This window comes from Pseudophryne corroboree, chromosome 6 (genome assembly GCF_028390025.1).
Source record: "Pseudophryne corroboree isolate aPseCor3 chromosome 6, aPseCor3.hap2, whole genome shotgun sequence".
NCBI classification, from domain to species: domain Eukaryota; kingdom Metazoa; phylum Chordata; class Amphibia; order Anura; family Myobatrachidae; genus Pseudophryne; species Pseudophryne corroboree.
The window spans coordinates 830,143,161-830,161,070 of record NC_086449.1 but is presented as its reverse complement, the minus strand read 5'-3'; the positions used below and the strand labels follow the sequence as shown (position 1 = coordinate 830,161,070).

The 17,910-nt window shown below is 48.2% G+C and overlaps 1 protein-coding gene across 1 annotated transcript in view; it reads left to right on the top strand.

Annotated features, from left to right (window-relative positions):
- The window catches only part of LOC134933848 (uncharacterized), a 316,847-nt gene that overhangs the window by 212,357 nt on the left and 86,580 nt on the right, over positions 1–17,910 (top strand). Inside the window, exon 4 of the mRNA XM_063929361.1 lies at positions 7,547–7,651. Coding sequence (XP_063785431.1) covers positions 7,547–7,651 — 105 coding nt within the window. The remainder of the gene's footprint in view (positions 1–7,546; positions 7,652–17,910) is intronic.

Here is a 17,910-nt window from a genome sequence, read left to right as displayed (position 1 = left end):
AGGGTTAAGCTCCATGCATGGGCTAATTAATTCACATGAGTTCCTTAGATGCTGTTTAGGAAGTCCATCCACAATGGAGTGTTAGAAATTGGTGATCAGTTTGTATGATTACAATCTCATCCAGATGAAGGCAAATTTTCTACGGGTAGCTTAGATATACATATTTCCATAAGTGTGCAATGACTTTAAAGCTGAATCGCTATTTGTGCAGTCTCATGTAATAAAGCTTACCCGGCCTTTCAATTAAGGAAATTTTCATAGGCACTTTCCTGATGGTGGGCGCCGGCTGCCCACACCGCTAAACAGCGGCACAGAAGGAGGTGTCAATAACACTGGATGAAGACTGCGCTTCACAGGACCACTTCAGAGCGCGGCTGGTCAAGACCAGAGAGCCGTTCGCGGCTGATCAAAGTCGAGAGCCGTTCGCTCGTGCTTCCGTGGTAGGAACCGCTGAATGTGCTGCGGGTATATTAGTGTTGAATACCCAGGATACCGGACAAGACTTCGGGCGGGATGCTTGATGCGTTTCTCAGCCTCGAGCACAGGGGCTGTTTCATCAGAGGAATTCCAGCTGGGCTGTTTCCTTCACGTCCTACAGTCGGGAGTGACTTTGGGATTAAAATTGGGGTCCATAAAGGTCCAGATTTCGGCCCTATCCATTTTCTTTCAAAAAGAACTGGCTTCTCTTCCTGAAGTTCAGACTTTTGTAAAGGGAGTGCTGCATATTCAGCCCCCGTTTGTGCCTGCAGTGGCACCTTGGGATCTTAACGTGGTGTTCAGTTTCCTGAAATCACTCTGGTTTGAGCCACTTAAAACCGTGGAGTTAAAATTTCTCACGTGGAAGGTGGTCATGCTGTTAGCCTTGGCTTCAGCTAGGCGTGTGTCAGAATTGGCGGCTTTATCACATAAAAGCCCCTATCTGGTTTTCCATATGGACAGGGCAGAATTGCGGACTCGTCCGCAATTGCTGCCAAAAGTAGTGTCATCTTTTCATATGAACCAACCTATTGTGGTGCCTGTGACTACTCGTGACTTGGAGGGTTCCGAGTTACTAGATGTAGTCAGGGCTTTGAAGGTTTATGTAGCCAGAACGGCTAGAGTCAGGAAAACTGACTCACTGTTTATCCTGTATGCATCCAACAAGCTGGGTGCTCCTGCTTCAAAGCAAACTATTGCTCGCTGGATCTGTAACACGATTCAGCAGGCTCATTCTGCGGCTGGATTGCCGCATCCAAAATCAGTAAAGGCCCATTCCACAAGGAAGGTGGGCTCTTCTTGGGCGACTGCCCGAGGGGTCTCGGCATTACAGCTTTGCCGAGCAGCTACTTGGTCGGGTTCAAACACTTTTGCAAAGTTCTACAAGTTTGATACCCTGGCTGAGGAGGACCTTGTGTTTGCTCATTCGGTGCTGCAGAGTCATCCGCACTCTCCCGACCATTTGGGAGCTTTGGTATAATCTCCATGGTCCTTACGGAGTCCCCAGCATCCACTAGGACGTTAGAGAAAATAAGATTTTACTTACCGGTAAATCTATTTCTCGTAGTCCGTAGTGGATGCTGGGCGCCCGTCCCAAGTGCGGAATTCTTCTGCAATACTTGTATATAGTTATTGCTTATATAAGGGTTATTTTATGGTTGCATCAGGTTTATCTGATGCTCTGTTGTTGTTCATACTGTTAACTGGGTAAGGTTATCACGAGTTATACGGTGTGATTGGTGTGGCTGGTATGAGTCTTACCCTGGATTCCAAAATCCTTTCCTTGTATTGTCAGCTCTTCCGGGCACAGTTTCCTTAACTGAGGTCTGGAGGAGGGGCATAGAGGGAGGAGCCAGTGCACACCAGTAGTCCTAATTCTTTCTTAGAGTGCCCTGACTCCTGCGGAGCCCGTCTATTCCCCATGGTCCTTACGGAGTCCCCAGCATCCACTACGGACTACGAGAAATAGATTTGCCAGTAAGTAAAATATTATTTTATTGCACAAAAGGTTGGACAAAGCCGAGTCCAGGAATTATGCAGAGAGCCAGGCCCTGCCTGCCCCTATGTCGCAGGGACCCTCGGGGTCTCAAAAGCGCCCACTATCCCAAATAGTAGACACTAATACCGACACTGATTCTGACTAGTGTCGACTACGATGATGCAAAGTTACTTTTAGCCAATTTTGGCTGTATTCAATATATGATTATTGCAATAAAGGATGTTTTGCATATCACAGAGGAACACCCTGTCCCTGACACGAGGGTACACATGTATAAGGAAAAGAAACCTGAGGTAACCTTTACCCCTTCTCATGAGCTGACCGAGTTATTTGAAAGGGCTTGGAAATCTCCAGACAAGAAACTGCAAATTCCCAAAAGGATTCTTATAGCGTATCCTTTCCCGACCAAGGACAGGATACGGTGGGTATCCTCCCCAAGGGTAGACAAAGCGTTGACACGCTTATCCAAAAAGGTAGCACTGCCATCCCAAGATACGGCTACCCTCAGGGATCCTGCTGATCGCAAGCAGGAGGCTACATTAAAGTCCATTTACACACACTCTGGTACCTTACTCGGACTGGCGATAGCGTCGGCTTGGGTTTGTAGCGCTATAGCCGCTTGGACAGAAACCTTATCGGCGGAATTTGATACCCTGGATAAGGATACTATTTTATTAACCCTGGGTCATATTAAAGATGCTGCCTTATATATGAGGGATGCTCCAAGAGACATTGGCCTACTGGGTTCTAGAGTCAACGCTATGTCGATTTCTGCTAGACGAGTCCTATGGACCCGGCATTGGACAAGTGATGCCGACTCAAAGAGGCATATGGAGGTTTTACCTTACAGGGGTGAGGAATTGTTTGGGGAAGGTCTCTCGGACCTGGTCTCCACAGCTACTGCAGGTAAATCAAATTTTTTGCCTTATAGTCCCTCACAGCCTAAGAAAGCACCACATTATCAAATGCAGTCCTTTCGGTCAAATAAAAACAAGAGAGCACGAGGATCGTCCTTTATTGCCAGAGGTAAGGGCAGAGGGAAAAAGCTGCCAACCACAGCTAGTTCCCAGGAGCAGAAGTCCTCCCCGGCCTCTACAAAATCCACCGCATGACGCTGGGGCTCCGCTGAGGGAGTCCGCCCCAGTGGGGGCACGTCTTCGACTTTTCAGCCACATCTGGGTTCACTCACAGGTGGATCCCTGGGCAATAGAAATTGTTTCCCAGGGTTAAAAGCTGGAATTCGAAGAGGTGCCTCCTCGACGGTTTTTCAAATCGGCCCTACCAGCTTCTCCCCCAGAAAGGGAGATAGTTTTAAATGCAATTCAAAAATTGTGTCTTCAACAAGTGGTGGTCAAAGTTTCCCTGCTTCAACAAGGGAGGAGGTATTACTCGACCCTATTTGTAGTCCCGAAACCAGACGGTTCGGTCAGACCCACTTTAAATTTAAAATCCTTGAACCTATACTTGAAAAGGTTCAAGTTCAAGATGGAATCGCTCAGAGCGCTCATCGCCAGCCTAGAAGGGGGGGATTTTATGGTTTCCCTGGACATAAAGGATGCATACCTTCATGTTCTCATATATCCACCTCATCAGGCATACCTGAGATTTGCGGTACAGGATTGTCATTACCAATTTCAGACGTTGCCGTTTGGGCTTTCCTCTGCCCCGAGGATTTTCACCAAGGTAATGGCGGAAATGATGGTGCTCCTGCGCAAGCAGGGTGTCACAATTATCCTTTACTTGGACGATCTCCTAATAAAAGCGAGATCACGAGAGCAGTTGTTGAACAGCGTGTCACTTTCACTGAAGGTGTTACAGCAGCACGGCTGGATTCTCAATATCTCGAAGTCACAGTTAGTTCCTACGACTCGTTTGACCTTCTTAGGCATGATTCTGGATACGGACCAGAAAAGGGTTTATCTACCGATAGAAAAGGCCCAGGAACTCATGACTCTGGTCAGGGACCTATTGAATCCAAAACAGGTGTCGGTGCATCACTGCACTCGAGTCCTGGGAAAGATGGTAGCATCTTACGAGGCCATTCCTTTCGGCAGGTTCCATGCGAGGACCTTCCAATGGGACCTTACTGGACAAGTGGTCCGGGTCACATCTACAGATTCATCAGTTGATCACCCTGTCCCCCAGGGCCAGGGTATCTCTCCTTTGGTGGCTGCAGAGTGCTCACCTTCTGGAGGGTCGCAGATTCGGCATTCAGGACTGGGTTCTGGTGACCACGGACATGAGCCTCCGAGGTTGGGGAGCAGTCACACAGGGAAGGAACTTCCAAGGTCTTTGGTCAAGTCAAGAAACTTGTCTTCACATCAACGTCCTGGAACTGAGGGCCATATACAACACCCTTCGTCAAGCGGAGACTTTGCTTCGCGACCTACCGGTTCTGATCCAGTCAGACAACATCACCACAGTAGCTCATGTAAACCACCAAGGGGGCACAAGGAGCAGAGTGGCAATGGCGGAAGCCACCAGGATTCTTCGCTGGGCGGAAAATCATGTAGGAGCTCTGTCGGCAGTGTTCATTCTGGGAGTGGACAACCGACACGATCTACATCCAGGAGAGTGGGGACTTCATCAGGAAGTCTTCGCACAGATTGCAAGTCAGTGGGGCCTGCCCCAGATAGACATGATGGCGTTCCGTCTAAACAAAAAACTACAGAGGTATTGCGCCAGGTCGAGAGACCCTCAGGCGGTGGCAGTGGACGCCCTGGTGATACCGTGGCGGTTCTAGTCGGTCTATGTGTTTCCGCCTCTTCCTCTCATCCCCAAGTTGTTGAGAATAATAAGAAAAAGAGTACAGACAATTCTCATTGTTCCAGATTGGCCGCGAAGGGCCTGGTATCCGGATCTGCAGGAGATGTTAGCAGAAGATCCGTGGCCTCTTCCTCTAAGACAGGACCTGTTACAACAGGGTCCCTGTCTGTTCTAAGACTTACCGCGGCTGCGTTTGACGGCATGGCGGTTGAACGCCGGATCCTAGCGGAAAAGGGCATTCCGGATGAGTTAATTCCTACTCTGATAAAGGCTAGGAATGACGTGACAGCTTAACATTATCACAGTATATGGCGAAAGTATGTATCTTGGTGTGAGGCCAGGAATGCTCCTACGGAAGAATTCCATCTGGGCCGTTTCCTTCACTTCCTACAAACTTGGAGTGAATTTGGGCCTGAAGTTAGGGCCGAAATCTGAACCTTAATGGAGCCTATCAATTTTCTTTCAAAGGGAATTAGATTCTCTCCCAGAAGTGCAGACTTTTGTGAAGGGAGTGCTGCATATTCAGCCTCCTTTTGTTCCTCCGGTAGCGCCTTCGGACCTTAACGTGGTGTTGAGTTTCCTTAAGTCGCACTGGTTTGAACCACTTAAAACTGTGGAATTAAAATATCTCACTTGTAAAGTGGTCATGTTAGCCTTGGCTTCGGCTAGGCGAGTGTCGGAATTGGCGGCTTTGTCTCATAAAAGCCCCTATCTGGTTTTCCATATGGATAGAGCGGAATTGCGGACCCGTCCTCAATTCTTGCCTAAGGTGGTTTCATCTTATCATATGAACCAACCTATTGTGGTGCCTGTGGCTACGCGAGACTTGGAGGATTCAGAGTCCCTTGATGTGGTTAGGGCATTGAAAATTTACGTAGCCAGAACGTCTAGGGCCAGGAAAACAGAAGCACTGTTTGTCCTGTATGCTGCCAACAAAGTTGGCGCTCCTGCTTCAAAGCAGACTATTGCTTGCTGGATCTGTAACACGATTCAGCAGGCTCATTCAACGGCTGGATTGCCGTTACCAAAATCAATTAAGGCCCATTCCACTAGGAAGGTGGGCTCTTCTTGGGCGGCTGCCCGAGGGGTCTCGGCATTACAGTTGTGCCGAGCTGCTACTTGGTCGGGTTCAAACACCTTTGCAAAGTTCTACAGGTTTGATACCCTGGCTGAGGAGGACCTCCTGTTTGCTCAGTCTGTGCTGCAGAGTCATCCGCACTCCCGTCCGTTTGGGAGCTTTGGTATAATCCCCATGGTCCTTACGGAGTCCCCAGCATCCTCTAGGACGTAAGAGAAAATACGGTTTTAAACCTACCGGTAAATCTATTTCTCCTAGTCCGTAGAGGATGCTGGGTGCCCGTCCCAAGTGCGGACTACTTTGCAAGACTTGTATATAGTTTTTTCTTACATAAGGGTTATGTTACAGTTTTCATCAGTCTGTCTGATGCTGTGTTGTTTCATACTGTTAACTTGTTCATATATCCCTAGTTATACGGTGTGAATGGTGTGGGCTGGTATGAATCTTCCCCTTGGATTAACAAAATCCTTTCCTCGTACTGTCCGTCTCCTCTGGGCACAGGAGGAGGGACATAGAGGGAGGAGCTTTGCACACCCATACCTAAAGTTCTTTCTTAGTGCCCATGTCTCCTGCGGAGCCCGTCTATCCCCATGGTCCTTACGGAGTCCCCAGCATCCTCTACGGACTAGGAGAAAAATATTTACCGGTAGGTTTAAAATCTTATTTTCCCATCATAACTTTGGAGGGACTTTCTTGGCAGTAGTATAATTTTTTTTACGTTTAAAATATTCTGTTAATATGGAGTGAATTAAATTTACTAAATGCCAGATTTGCGGTCGAATTGAAACTATTATGTGGTGGATTTCAATCTAAAAAAAAACAAACCCCAAAAAGCATCTGCTATGAATTAGTTTTGACTAAAATTTGTCACCTGCCTTTATACCTGTCAGATGTCAACTCCCTATTCAGCGGCGCATACGCCGGAAATTTGTGTCTGATTTGTACAGGTCAGATCTATGCAGGCTTCGTGTATAAGGGGGAAAAAAACAACATGGGGTACCCCCTCCCCAAAGAAGTAACCAGCCCTGGGCCTCTGAGCCTAGGCTGGTATTGGGAAACAGCATGGGGTCCCCCTTATTTTCCAATAACTACCACTTTGTTTAACTAGCCAGGACAGCTGACCCTATAGTAGGGGGAACTCGGTGTGGGGGGAACCCTACACCGTAACGTCAACTAGCCCCACACTGGTCAGTCCAGGGCTGGAGTTTCTTGTTGATCTCTCCTGAAGGCCAGGGCTTTTCTCTGCACCCTCTGGGCTTTGAATGCAAAGGTAATAGTCCTAAATAAATGGTTAAATAATATTATTCACTACAGGTCCCAGCAATACTGCACAGGCATGTTGAACCACAAGTGCTAGCATGCCTGGACATCAAGGGTCCGCTGACCTCTGCATACCATGCCATTCTTCTTTTTCAACTTGAACACTTTTAAATCTTACTAACAAAACAAGTGGTCTCCTGGGTCATAAACCCGAAAGTCATTTATTGTAAGAGCTGCCCCAGCAGATAAGGCTTCCTCCATATCAGTGCTCATTGGTGCCAGTATGCAGGAAAATGAGGGCAGAATGTATGCAATTCTCGCATGGGGCACTGATGGTCGAGTTTGAGAACCTATGAATCGGTGCCAAGAGACCTCCAGTCTGTGTCTTTCAGTTGCGACCATGTCAGGAAAAGATTAGCTTGGCAAGTGATTAAGCAAATATCTTTGTAATTCCATCTTTCTTAAAGCAGGGCCAGCAACCTTCCCGGCCCCTTGGAGACCGAAACCGTTTAGATTCTTTGGAAGAAAACCGAGCTGGAGCGAAGCCAAAGGCGCTGCAGTCTGCACAACAGGTAATCTGTTTTCCTCCAGGTAATCCTTTTCTATATAGGGTGGTTTTAACTGGGCTAGGTAAGGAACGTGGTGCTAACCTATGTAGCGTTTTTACGTAGAATTACATTTTAAAAAAGACTTCCTTAAAACTGGTTAAGGGTGTCTCCTTCCAGCGTGGTCAGGAATATGGAAATATGGGTTGTAGCAGCAGTAGTAAACCGGAAAAGTCAGGAGAGGGTGTACATATCTGTAGCAGCCACAACGGGAACAAGTTTTTGGATCTCCCTATTTCTCTATCGTCCTAGTGGATGCTGGGGTTCCTGAAAGGACCATGGGGAATAGCGGCTCCGCAGGAGACAGGGCACAAAAAGTAAAGCTTTTCCAGATCAGGTGGTGTGCACTGGCTCCTCCCCCTATGACCCTCCTCCAGACTCCAGTTAGATTTTTGTGCCCGGCCGAGAAGGGTGCAATCTAGGTGGCTCTCCTAAAGAGCTGCTTAGAGAAAGTTTAGCTTAGGTTTTTTATTTTACAGTGAGTCCTGCTGGCAACAGGATCACTGCAACGAGGGACTGAGGGGAGAAGAAGTGAACTCACCTGCGTGCAGGATGGATTGGCTTCTTGGCTACTGGACATCAGCTCCAGAGGGACGATCACAGGTACAGCCTGGATGGTCACCGGAGCCGCGCCGCCGGCCCCCTTGCAGATGCTGAAGTTAGAAGAGGTCCAGAATCGGCGGCTGAAGACTCTGACAGTCTTCTAAAGGTAGCGCACAGCACTGCAGCTGTGCGCCATTTTCCTCTCAGCACACTTCACACGCTGTCACTGAGGGTGCAGGGCGCTGGGGGGGAGGCGCCCTGGGAGGCAAATGTAAACCTATATACTGGCTAAAAATACCTCACATATAGCCCCCAGAGGCTATATGGAGATATTTAACCCCTGCCAAACTTCACTAAAGAGCGGGAGACGAGCCCGCCGAAAAAGGGGCGGGGCCTATCTCCTCAGCACACGGCGCCATTTTTTCTCTCACAGAAAGGCTGGAGAGAAGGCTCCCAGGCTCTCCCCTGCACTGCACTACAGAAACAGGGTTTAAACAGAGAGGGGGGGCACAAATTGGCGATATAAATATATATATAAAGATGCTATTAGGGAGAAACACTTATATAAGGTTGTCCCTATGTAATTATAGCGTTTTTTGGTGTGTGCTGGCAAACTCTCCCTCTGTCTCTCCAAAGGGCTAGTGGGGTCCTGTCCTCTGTCAGAGCATTCCAGGTGTGTGTGCTGTGTGTCGGTACGTGTGTGTCAACATGTATGAGGACGATGTTGGAGGAGGCGGAGAAATTGCCTGTAATGGTGATGTCACTCTCTAGGGAGTCGACACCGGAATGGATGGCTTATTAGGGAATTACGTGAGAATGTCAACACGCTGCAAGGTCGGTTGACGACATGAGACGGCCGACAAACAATTAGTAACGGTCCAGGCGTCTCAGAAACACCGTCAGGGTTTTTTTATAAAAAACGCCCATTTACCTCAGTCGGTCGACACAGACACGGACACTGAATCCAGTGTCGACGGTGAATAAACAAACGTATTCCTCATTAGGGCCACACGTTAAGGGCAATGAAGGAGCTGTTACATATTTCTGATACTACAAGTACCACAAAGAGGGTATTATGTGGAAGTGAAAAAACTACCTGTAGTTTTTCCTGAATCAGATAAAATAAAATGAAGTGTGTGATGATGCGTGGGTTTACCCCGATAGCAAATATTGGCGTTATACCCTTTCCCGCCAGAAGTTAGGGCGCGTTGGGAAACACCCATTAGGGTGGATAAGGCGCTCACACGCTTATCAAGTGGCGTTACCGTCTCCAGATACGGCCGCCCTCAAGGAGCCAGCTGATAGGCAGCTGGAAAAATATCCTAAAAAGTATATACACACAGACGGTGGTTATACTGCGACCAGCGATCGCCATCAGCCTGGAGATGCAGTGCTGGGTTGGCTTGGTCGAATTCCCTGACTAAAAATATTTTATTGATATAGAGCATTTAATAGGATGCATTATATATTTATGTATGCGAGATGCACAGAGGGATATTTGCACTCTGGCATCAAGATAAGTGCGTTGTCCATATCTCCCAGAAGATGTCATGGACACGACAGTGGTCAGGTGATACAGATCCCATACGGCACATGGAAGTATTGCCGTATAAAGGGAAGGAGTTATTTGGGGTCGGTCCGTCGGACCTGGGGGCCACGGCCACAGCTGGGAAATCCAACCTTTTTACCCCAAGTTACATCTCAGCAGAAAAAGACACTGTCTTTTCAGCCTCAATCCTTCCGTTCCCATGTGGGCAAGCGGGCAAAAGGCCAGTCATATCTGCCCAGACATAGAGGAAAGGGAAGTAGACTGCAGCAGGCAGCCCCTTCCCAGGAAAAGAAGCCCTCCACCAGTGGGGGGGTAGTCTCAAGAGTCTCAGCGCGCAGTGGGATCACTCGCAAGTTGACCCCTAGATCATACAAGTATTATCCCAGGGGTACAGATTGGAGAGTCGAGACATTTTTTCCTCGCAGGTTCCTGAAGCCTGCTTTACCAACGGCTCCCTCCGACAAGGAGGCAGTATTGGAAAAAATTCACAAGCTGTATTTCCAGCAGGTGATAATCAAAGTACCCCTCCTACAACAAGGAAAAGGGTATTAGTCTTCCACACTATATTGTGGTACTGAAGCCAGACGGCTTGGTGAGACATAGTCTAAATCTGAAATCTTTGAACACTTACATAAAAAGGTTCAAATCAAGATGGAGTCACTCAGAGCAGTGATAGAGAACCGGAAAAAAGGGGACTATATGGTGTCCCTGGACATCAAGGATTACCTCCATGTCCAAATTTGCCCTTCTCAACAAGGGTACCTCTGGTTCGTGATACAGAACTGTCAATATCAGTTTCAGACGCTGCCGTTGAATTATCCACGGCACCCCGGGCCTTTACCAAGGTAATGGCCGAAAAGATGATTCTTAAAGGAAGAAAGGCATCTTAATTATCCCTTACTTGGACGATATCCTGAAAGGGGCAAGTTTCCAGAGAACAGTTGGAGGTCGGAAAAGAACTATCTAAAGTAGTTCTACGACAGCACGAGTGGATTCTAAATATTCCAAAAATCGCAGCTGTTTTCCGATGATACGTCTGCTGTTCCTAGGAATGATTCTGGGCATAGTCCAGAAAGAGGTATTTCTCCTGGAGGGGAAAGCCAGGGAGTTATCCGACCTAGTCAGAAACCTCCTAAAACCAGGCCAAGTATCAGTGCATCAATGCACAGGAGTCCTGGGAAAAATGGTGACTTCTTACGAAGCGATTCCATTCGGCAGATCTCACGCAAAAACTTTTCAGGGGGATTTGCTGGACGAATGGTCCGGATCGCATCTTCAGATGCATCAGCGGATAACCCTGTCTCCAAGGACAAGGGTGTCTCTACTGTGGGGGCTGCAGAGTGCTCATCTTCTAGAGGGCAGCACATTCAGCATTCAGGACTGTGTTCTGGTGACCACGGATGCCAGCCTGAGAGGCTGGGGAACAGTCACACAAGGAAGAAATTTCCAAGGAAGTGTGGTCAAGTCTGGAGATTTCTCTCCACATGAATATACTGGAGCTAAGGGCAATTTACGATGCTCTGAGCCTAGGAAGACCTCTGCTTCAAAGTCAACCGGTGCTGATCCAGTAGGACATCATCATGGCAGTCGCCCACGTAAACAGACGGGGCGGCACAAGAAGCAGGAGGGCAATGACAGCAAGGATTCTTCGCTGGGCGAAAGATCATGTGATAACACTGTCAGCAGTGTTCATTCCGGGAGTGGACAACTAGGAAGATTTCCTCAGCATAAATGAATTCCACCCGGAAAAGTGGGAACTTCATCTGGAAGTTTCCACATGTTTGTAAACCGTTGGGAAAGACCAAAGGTGGTTATGATGGCGTCCCACATGAAGCGCCAGGTCTAGAGACCCTCAGGCAATAGCTGGGACGCTCTGGTAACACCGTGGGTGTACCAGTCGGTGTATGTGTTCCCTCCTCTGCCTTTCATACCCAGTGTATGGAGAATGATAGGAAGGAGAGGAGTAAGAACTATACTCGTGGTTCCGGTTTGGCCAAGAAGAACTTGGTACCCGGAACTTCAAGAGATACTCGAAAGGATCTTGATTCAGCAAGAATCATGTCTGTTCCATGACTTACCGCAGCTGCGTTGACGCCAGGGCGGGTGAACGCCGGATCCTAAGGGAAAAAGGCATTCCGGAAGAGGTCATCCCTACCCTGGTCAGAGCCAGGAAGGAGGTGACCGCACAACATTATCACCGCTTAGGTGAAAATATGTTCCATGGTGTGAGGCCAGGAATGCTCCACGGAAGAATTTCAACTAGGTTAATTCCTACATTTCCTGCAAGCAGGAGTGTATATGGGTCTCAAATTGGGGTCCATTAAGGTTCAAATTTCGACCGGTCGATTTTCTTCCAGAAAGAAATTGGCTTCAGTTCCTGAAGTCCAGAAGTTGTTAAGGGAGTACTGCATATACAACCCCCTTTTGATGTCTCCAGTGGCACTGGGCGATCTCAACGTAGTTTGGGATTCCTAAAATCACATTGTTTTAAACAACTCAAATCTGTGGATTTGATATATCTCACATGGAAAGTGACCATGCTGTTGGTCCTGGCCTCGGCCAGGCGAGTGTCAGAATTGGCGGCTTTATCTCACAAAGCCATATCTGATTGTCCATTCGGACAGAGCAAAGCTGTGGACTCGTCCCCAGTTTCTCCCTAAGGTGGTGTCAGCGTTTCACCTGAACCAGCTTATTGTGGTGCCTGCGGCTACTAGGGACTTGGAGGACTCCAAGTTGCTGGATGTTGTCAGAGCCCTGAAAATATAGTTTCCAGGTCGGCTGGAGTCAGGAAATCTGACTTGCTGTTTATCCTGTATGCACCCAACAAGCTGGGTGCTCCTGCTTCTAAGCAGACTATTGCTCGTTGGATTTGTAGTACAATTCAGCTTGCACATTCTGTGGCAGGCTTGCCACAGCAAAAAATATGTAAATGCCCATTCCACAAGGAAGGTGGGCTCATCTTGGGCGGCTGCCCGAGGGGTCTCGGCATTACAACTCTGCCGAGCAGCTACGTGGTCGGGGGAGAACACGTTTGTAAAATTTTACAAATTTGATACCCTGGCAAAAGAGGACCTGGAGTTCTCTCATTCGGTGCTGCAGAGTCATCCGCACTCTCCCGCCCGTTTGGGAGCTTTGGTATAATCCCCATGGTCCTTTCAGGAACCCCAGCATCCACTAGGACGATAGAGAAAATAAGAATTTACTTACCGATAATTCTATTTCTCGGAGTCCGTAGTGGATGCTGGGCGCCCATCCCAAGTGCGGATTATTCTGCAATACTTGTACATAGTTATTGTTACAAAAATCGGGTTATTGTTGTAGGAAGCCGTCTTTCAGAGGCTCCTTTTGTTATCATACTGTTAACTGGGTTTAGATCACAAGTTGTACGGTGTGATTGGTGTGGCTGGTATGAGTCTTACCCGGGATTCAAAAATCCTCCCTTATTGTGTACGCTCGTCCGGGCACAGTACCTAACTGGAGTCTGGAGGAGGGTCATAGGGGGAGGAGCCAGTGCACACCACCTGATCTGGAAAAGCTTTACTTTTTGTGCCCTGTCTCCTGCGGAGCCGCTATTCCCCATGGTCCTTTCAGGAACCCCAGCATCCACTACGGACTCCGAGAAATAGAATTATCGGTAAGTAAATTCTTATTTTCTCTGACGTCCTAGTGGATGCTGGGAACTCCGTAAGGACCATGGGGAATAGCGGCTCCGCAGGAGACTGGGCACAACTAAAGAAAGCTTTAGGACTACCTGGTGTGCACTGGCTCCTCCCCCTATGACCCTCCTCCAGACCTCAGTTAGAATCTTGTGCCCGCAAAGCTGGATGCACACTAGGGGCTCTCCTGAGCTCCTAGAAAGAAAGTATATTTTAGGTTTTTTATTTTACAGTGAGATCTGCTGGCAACAGACTCACTGCAGCGAGGGACTAAGGGGAGAAGAAGCGAACCTACCTAACTGGTGGTAGCTTGGGCTTCTTAGGCTACTGGACACCATTAGCTCCAGGGGGATCGACCGCATGGAACCGGCAATTGATGTTCGTCCCGGAGCCGCGCCGCCGGCCCCCTTACAGAGCCAGAAGCAAGAAGAGTCCGGAAAATCGGCGGCAGAAGACATCAGTCTTCACCAAGGTAGCGCACAGCACTGCAGCTGTGCGCCATTGCTCCTGATACACAGGGGGGGGGGGGGGTTATGGTGCCCTGAGCAGCAATAAAAACACCTTGGCTGGCAAATATATCACAATATATAGCCCCAGAGGCTATATATGTGATAAATACCCCTGCCAGAATCCATTAAAAAGCGGGAGAAAAGTCTGCCGAAAAAGGGGCGGAGCTATCTCCCTCGGCACACTGGCGTCATTTCTCCCTCACAGCTCTGCTGGAAGGAAGCTCCCTGGCTCTCCCCTGTAGTCTACACTACAGAAAAGGGTAAAAAAGAGAGGGGTGGGCACTAAATTTAGGCGCAATATACATATAGCAGCTATAAGGGGATATCATTTAGTTAATCCCTGTATTATATAGCGCTCTGGTGTGTGCTGGCATACTCTCTCTCTGTCTCCCCAAAGGGCTTTGTGGGGTCCTGTCTTCTGTCAGAGCATTCCCTGTGTGTGTGCGGTGTGTCGGTACGGCTGTGTCGACATGTTTGATGAGGAGACTTATTTGGAGGAGGAGCAGGTGCCTATAAATGTGTTGTCACCCCCTGCGGGGCAGACACCTGAGTAGATGGACTTGTGGAACGAAAGTGTCGACTCCTTACATAAAAAATTTGACGACATGCGAAATGCGGGGCAGCCGGCTTCTCAGCCCGTGCCTGCCCAGACGTCTCAAAGGCCATCATGGGCTCTAAAACGCCCGCTACCTCAGATGGCAGACACAGATGTCGACACGGATACTGATACCAGTGTCAACGACGAAGAGACTAATGTAATGCCCAATAGGGCCACTCGTTATATGATTGAGGCAATGAAAAATGTTTTACACATTTCTGATGTGACCCCAGGTACCACAAAAAAGGGTATTATGTTTGGGGAGAAAAAACTACCAGTAGTTTTTCCCCCTTCTGAAGAATTAAATGAAGTGTGTGAAGTAGCGTGGGCTTCCCCCGATAAAAAATTGGTACAGGTTGAGTATCCCATATCCAAATATTCCGAAATACGGACTTTTTTGACTGAGAGTGAGATAGTGAAACCTTTGTTTTGTGATGGCTCAATGTACACAAACTTTGTTTAATACACAAAGTTATTAAAAATATTGTATTAAATGACCTTCAGGCTGTGTGTATAAGGTGTATATGAAACATAAATGAATTGTGTGAATGTACACACACTTTGTTTAATGCACAAAGTTATAAAAAATATTGGCTAAAATGACCTTCAGGCTGTGTGTATAAGGTGTATATGTAACATAAATGCATTCTGTGCTTAGATTTAGGTCCCATTGCCATGATATCTCATTATGGTATGCAATTATTCCAAAATACGGAAAAATACGATATCCAAAATACCTCTGGTCCCAAGCATTTTGGATAAGGGAGACTCAACCTGTAATTTCAAAAAAATTACTAATGGCGTACCCTTTCCCACCAGAGGATAGGTCACGTTGGGAAACACCCCCTAGGGTGGATAAAGCGCTTACGCGCTTATCAAAAAAGGTGGCACTGCCGTCCCAGTATACGGCCGCCCTAAAGGAACCTGCTGATAGAAAGCAGGAGGCTCTCCTGAAGGCTATATATACGCACACTGGTATTATACTGAGACCAGCTATTACTTCAGCATGGATGTGCAGTGCTGCAGCTGCATGTCAGATTCCCTGTCAGAAAACATTGACACACTAGACAGGGTCACTTTATTGCTAAACGTAGAGCATATTAAAGACGCTGTCTTCTACATAAGAGATGCACAGAGGGATATTTGCCGGCTGGCATCTAAAATAAGTGCACTATCCATTTCTGCCAGGAGAGGGTTATGGACCCGGCAGTGGACAGGTGATGCAGATTCTAAAAGGCACATGGAAGTTTTGCCTTATAAGGGTGAGGAGTTGTTCGGGGATGGTCTTTCGGACCTAGTGTCCACAGCAACGGCTGGGAAGTCAGCATTTTTACCACATGTCCCCTCACAACCAAAGAAAGCACCGTGGTGGCTGCAGAGTGCTCATCTCAGAGAGGGCCGCAGATTCGGCATACAGGACTGGGTCCTGGTGACCACGGATGACAGCCTTCGAGGCTGGGGGGCAGTCACACTGGGAATCAACTTCCAAGGACTTTGGTCAATTCAGGAGACTTCCCTACACATAAATGTTCTGGAACTGATGGCCATTTACAATGCCCTAAGTCAGGCAAAGCCCCTGCTTCAAAACCAGCCGGTTCTGATCCAATCAGACAACATCACGGCAGTCGCCCATGTAAACCGACAGGGCGGCACAAGAAGCAGGACGGCGATGGCAGAAGCCACAAGGATTCTCCGATGGGCGGAAAATCACGTGTTAGCACTGTCAGCAGTGTTCATTCCGGGAGTGGACAACTGGGAAGCAGACTTCCTCAGAAGGCACGACCTCCACCCGGGAGAGTGGGGACTTCATCCAGAAGTCTTCCAACTGATTGTAAACCGTTGGGAAAGGCCACAGGTGGACATGATAGCGTCCCGCTTAAACAAAAAGCTAGAAAAATATTGCGCCAGGTCAAGAGACCCTCAGGCGATAGCTGTGGACGCTCTAGTGACACCGTGGGTGTACTGGTCAGTTTGTGTGTGTGTGTGTGTGTGTCCCCTCCTCTTCCTCTCATACCCAAGGTACTGAGGATAATAAGGAAAAGAGGAGTAAGAACTATACTCATTGTTCCGGATTGGCCAAGAAGGTCTTGGTACCCGGAACTTCAAGAATTAATCTCAGAGGACCCATGGCCTCTGCCGCTCAGACAGGACCTGCTGCTGCAGGTGCCCTGTCTGTTCCAAGACTTACCGCGGCTGCGTTTGACGGCATGGCGGTTGAACACCGGATCCTAAAAGAAAAGGGTATTCCGGAGGAAGTCATTCCTACGCTCATTAAAGTTATAAAAGATGTAACCGTACAACATTATCACCGCATATGGCGAAAACATGTTGCGTGGTGTGAGGCCAGGAAGGCCCCAACGGAGGAATTTCAACTAGGTCGATTTCTGCACTTCCTACAGTCATGGGTGACTATGGGCCTAAAACTGGGTTCCATTAAGGTCCAGATTTCGGCTCTGTCTATTTTCTTCCAAAAAGAACTGGCTTCACTGCCTGAAGTTCAGACATTTGTCAAGGTAGTGCTGCATATTCAGCCCTCCTTTTGTGCCTCCAGTGGCACCGTGGGACCTCAACGTGGTGTTGGGTTTCCTAAAGTCACATTGGTTTGAGCCACTCAAAACCGTGGATTTAAAATATCTCACGTGGAAAGTGGTCATGCTTTTGGCCTTGGCTTCGGCAAGGCGTGTGTCAGAATTGGCGGCTTTGTCAAGTAAAAGCCCCTATTTGATTTTCCATATGGATAGGGCAGAATTGAGGACTCGTCCCCAGTTTCTTCCTAAGGTGGTATCCGCTTTTCACTTGAACCAACCTATTGTGGTGCCTGCGGCTACTAGGGACTTGGAGGACTCCAAGTTACTGGACGTAGTCAGGGCCTTGAAAATTTATGTTTCCAGGACGGCTGGAGTCAGGAAGACTGAAGGAAATCTGACTCGCTATTTATCCTGTATGCACCCAACAAGCTGGGCGCTCCTGCTTCGAAGCAGACTATTGCTCGCTGGATTTGTAGCACAATTCAGCTTGCGCATTCTGCGGCTGGCCTGCCACAGCCTAAATCTGTAAAAGCCCATTCCACGAGGAAAGTGGGCTATTCCTGGGCGGCTGCCCGAGGGGTCTCGGCTTTACAACTTTGCCGAGCTGCTACTTGGTCAGGGGCAAACACGTTTGCAAAATTCTACAAATTTGATACCCTGGCTTGAGTTCTCTCATTCGGTGCTGCAGAGTCATCCGCACTCTCCCGCCCGTTTGGGAGCTTTGGTATAATCCCCATGGTCCTTACGGAGTCCCCAGCATCCACTAGGACGTCAGAGAAAATAAGATTTTACTCACCGGTAAATCTATTTATCGTAGTCCGTAGTGGATGCTGGGCGCCCGTC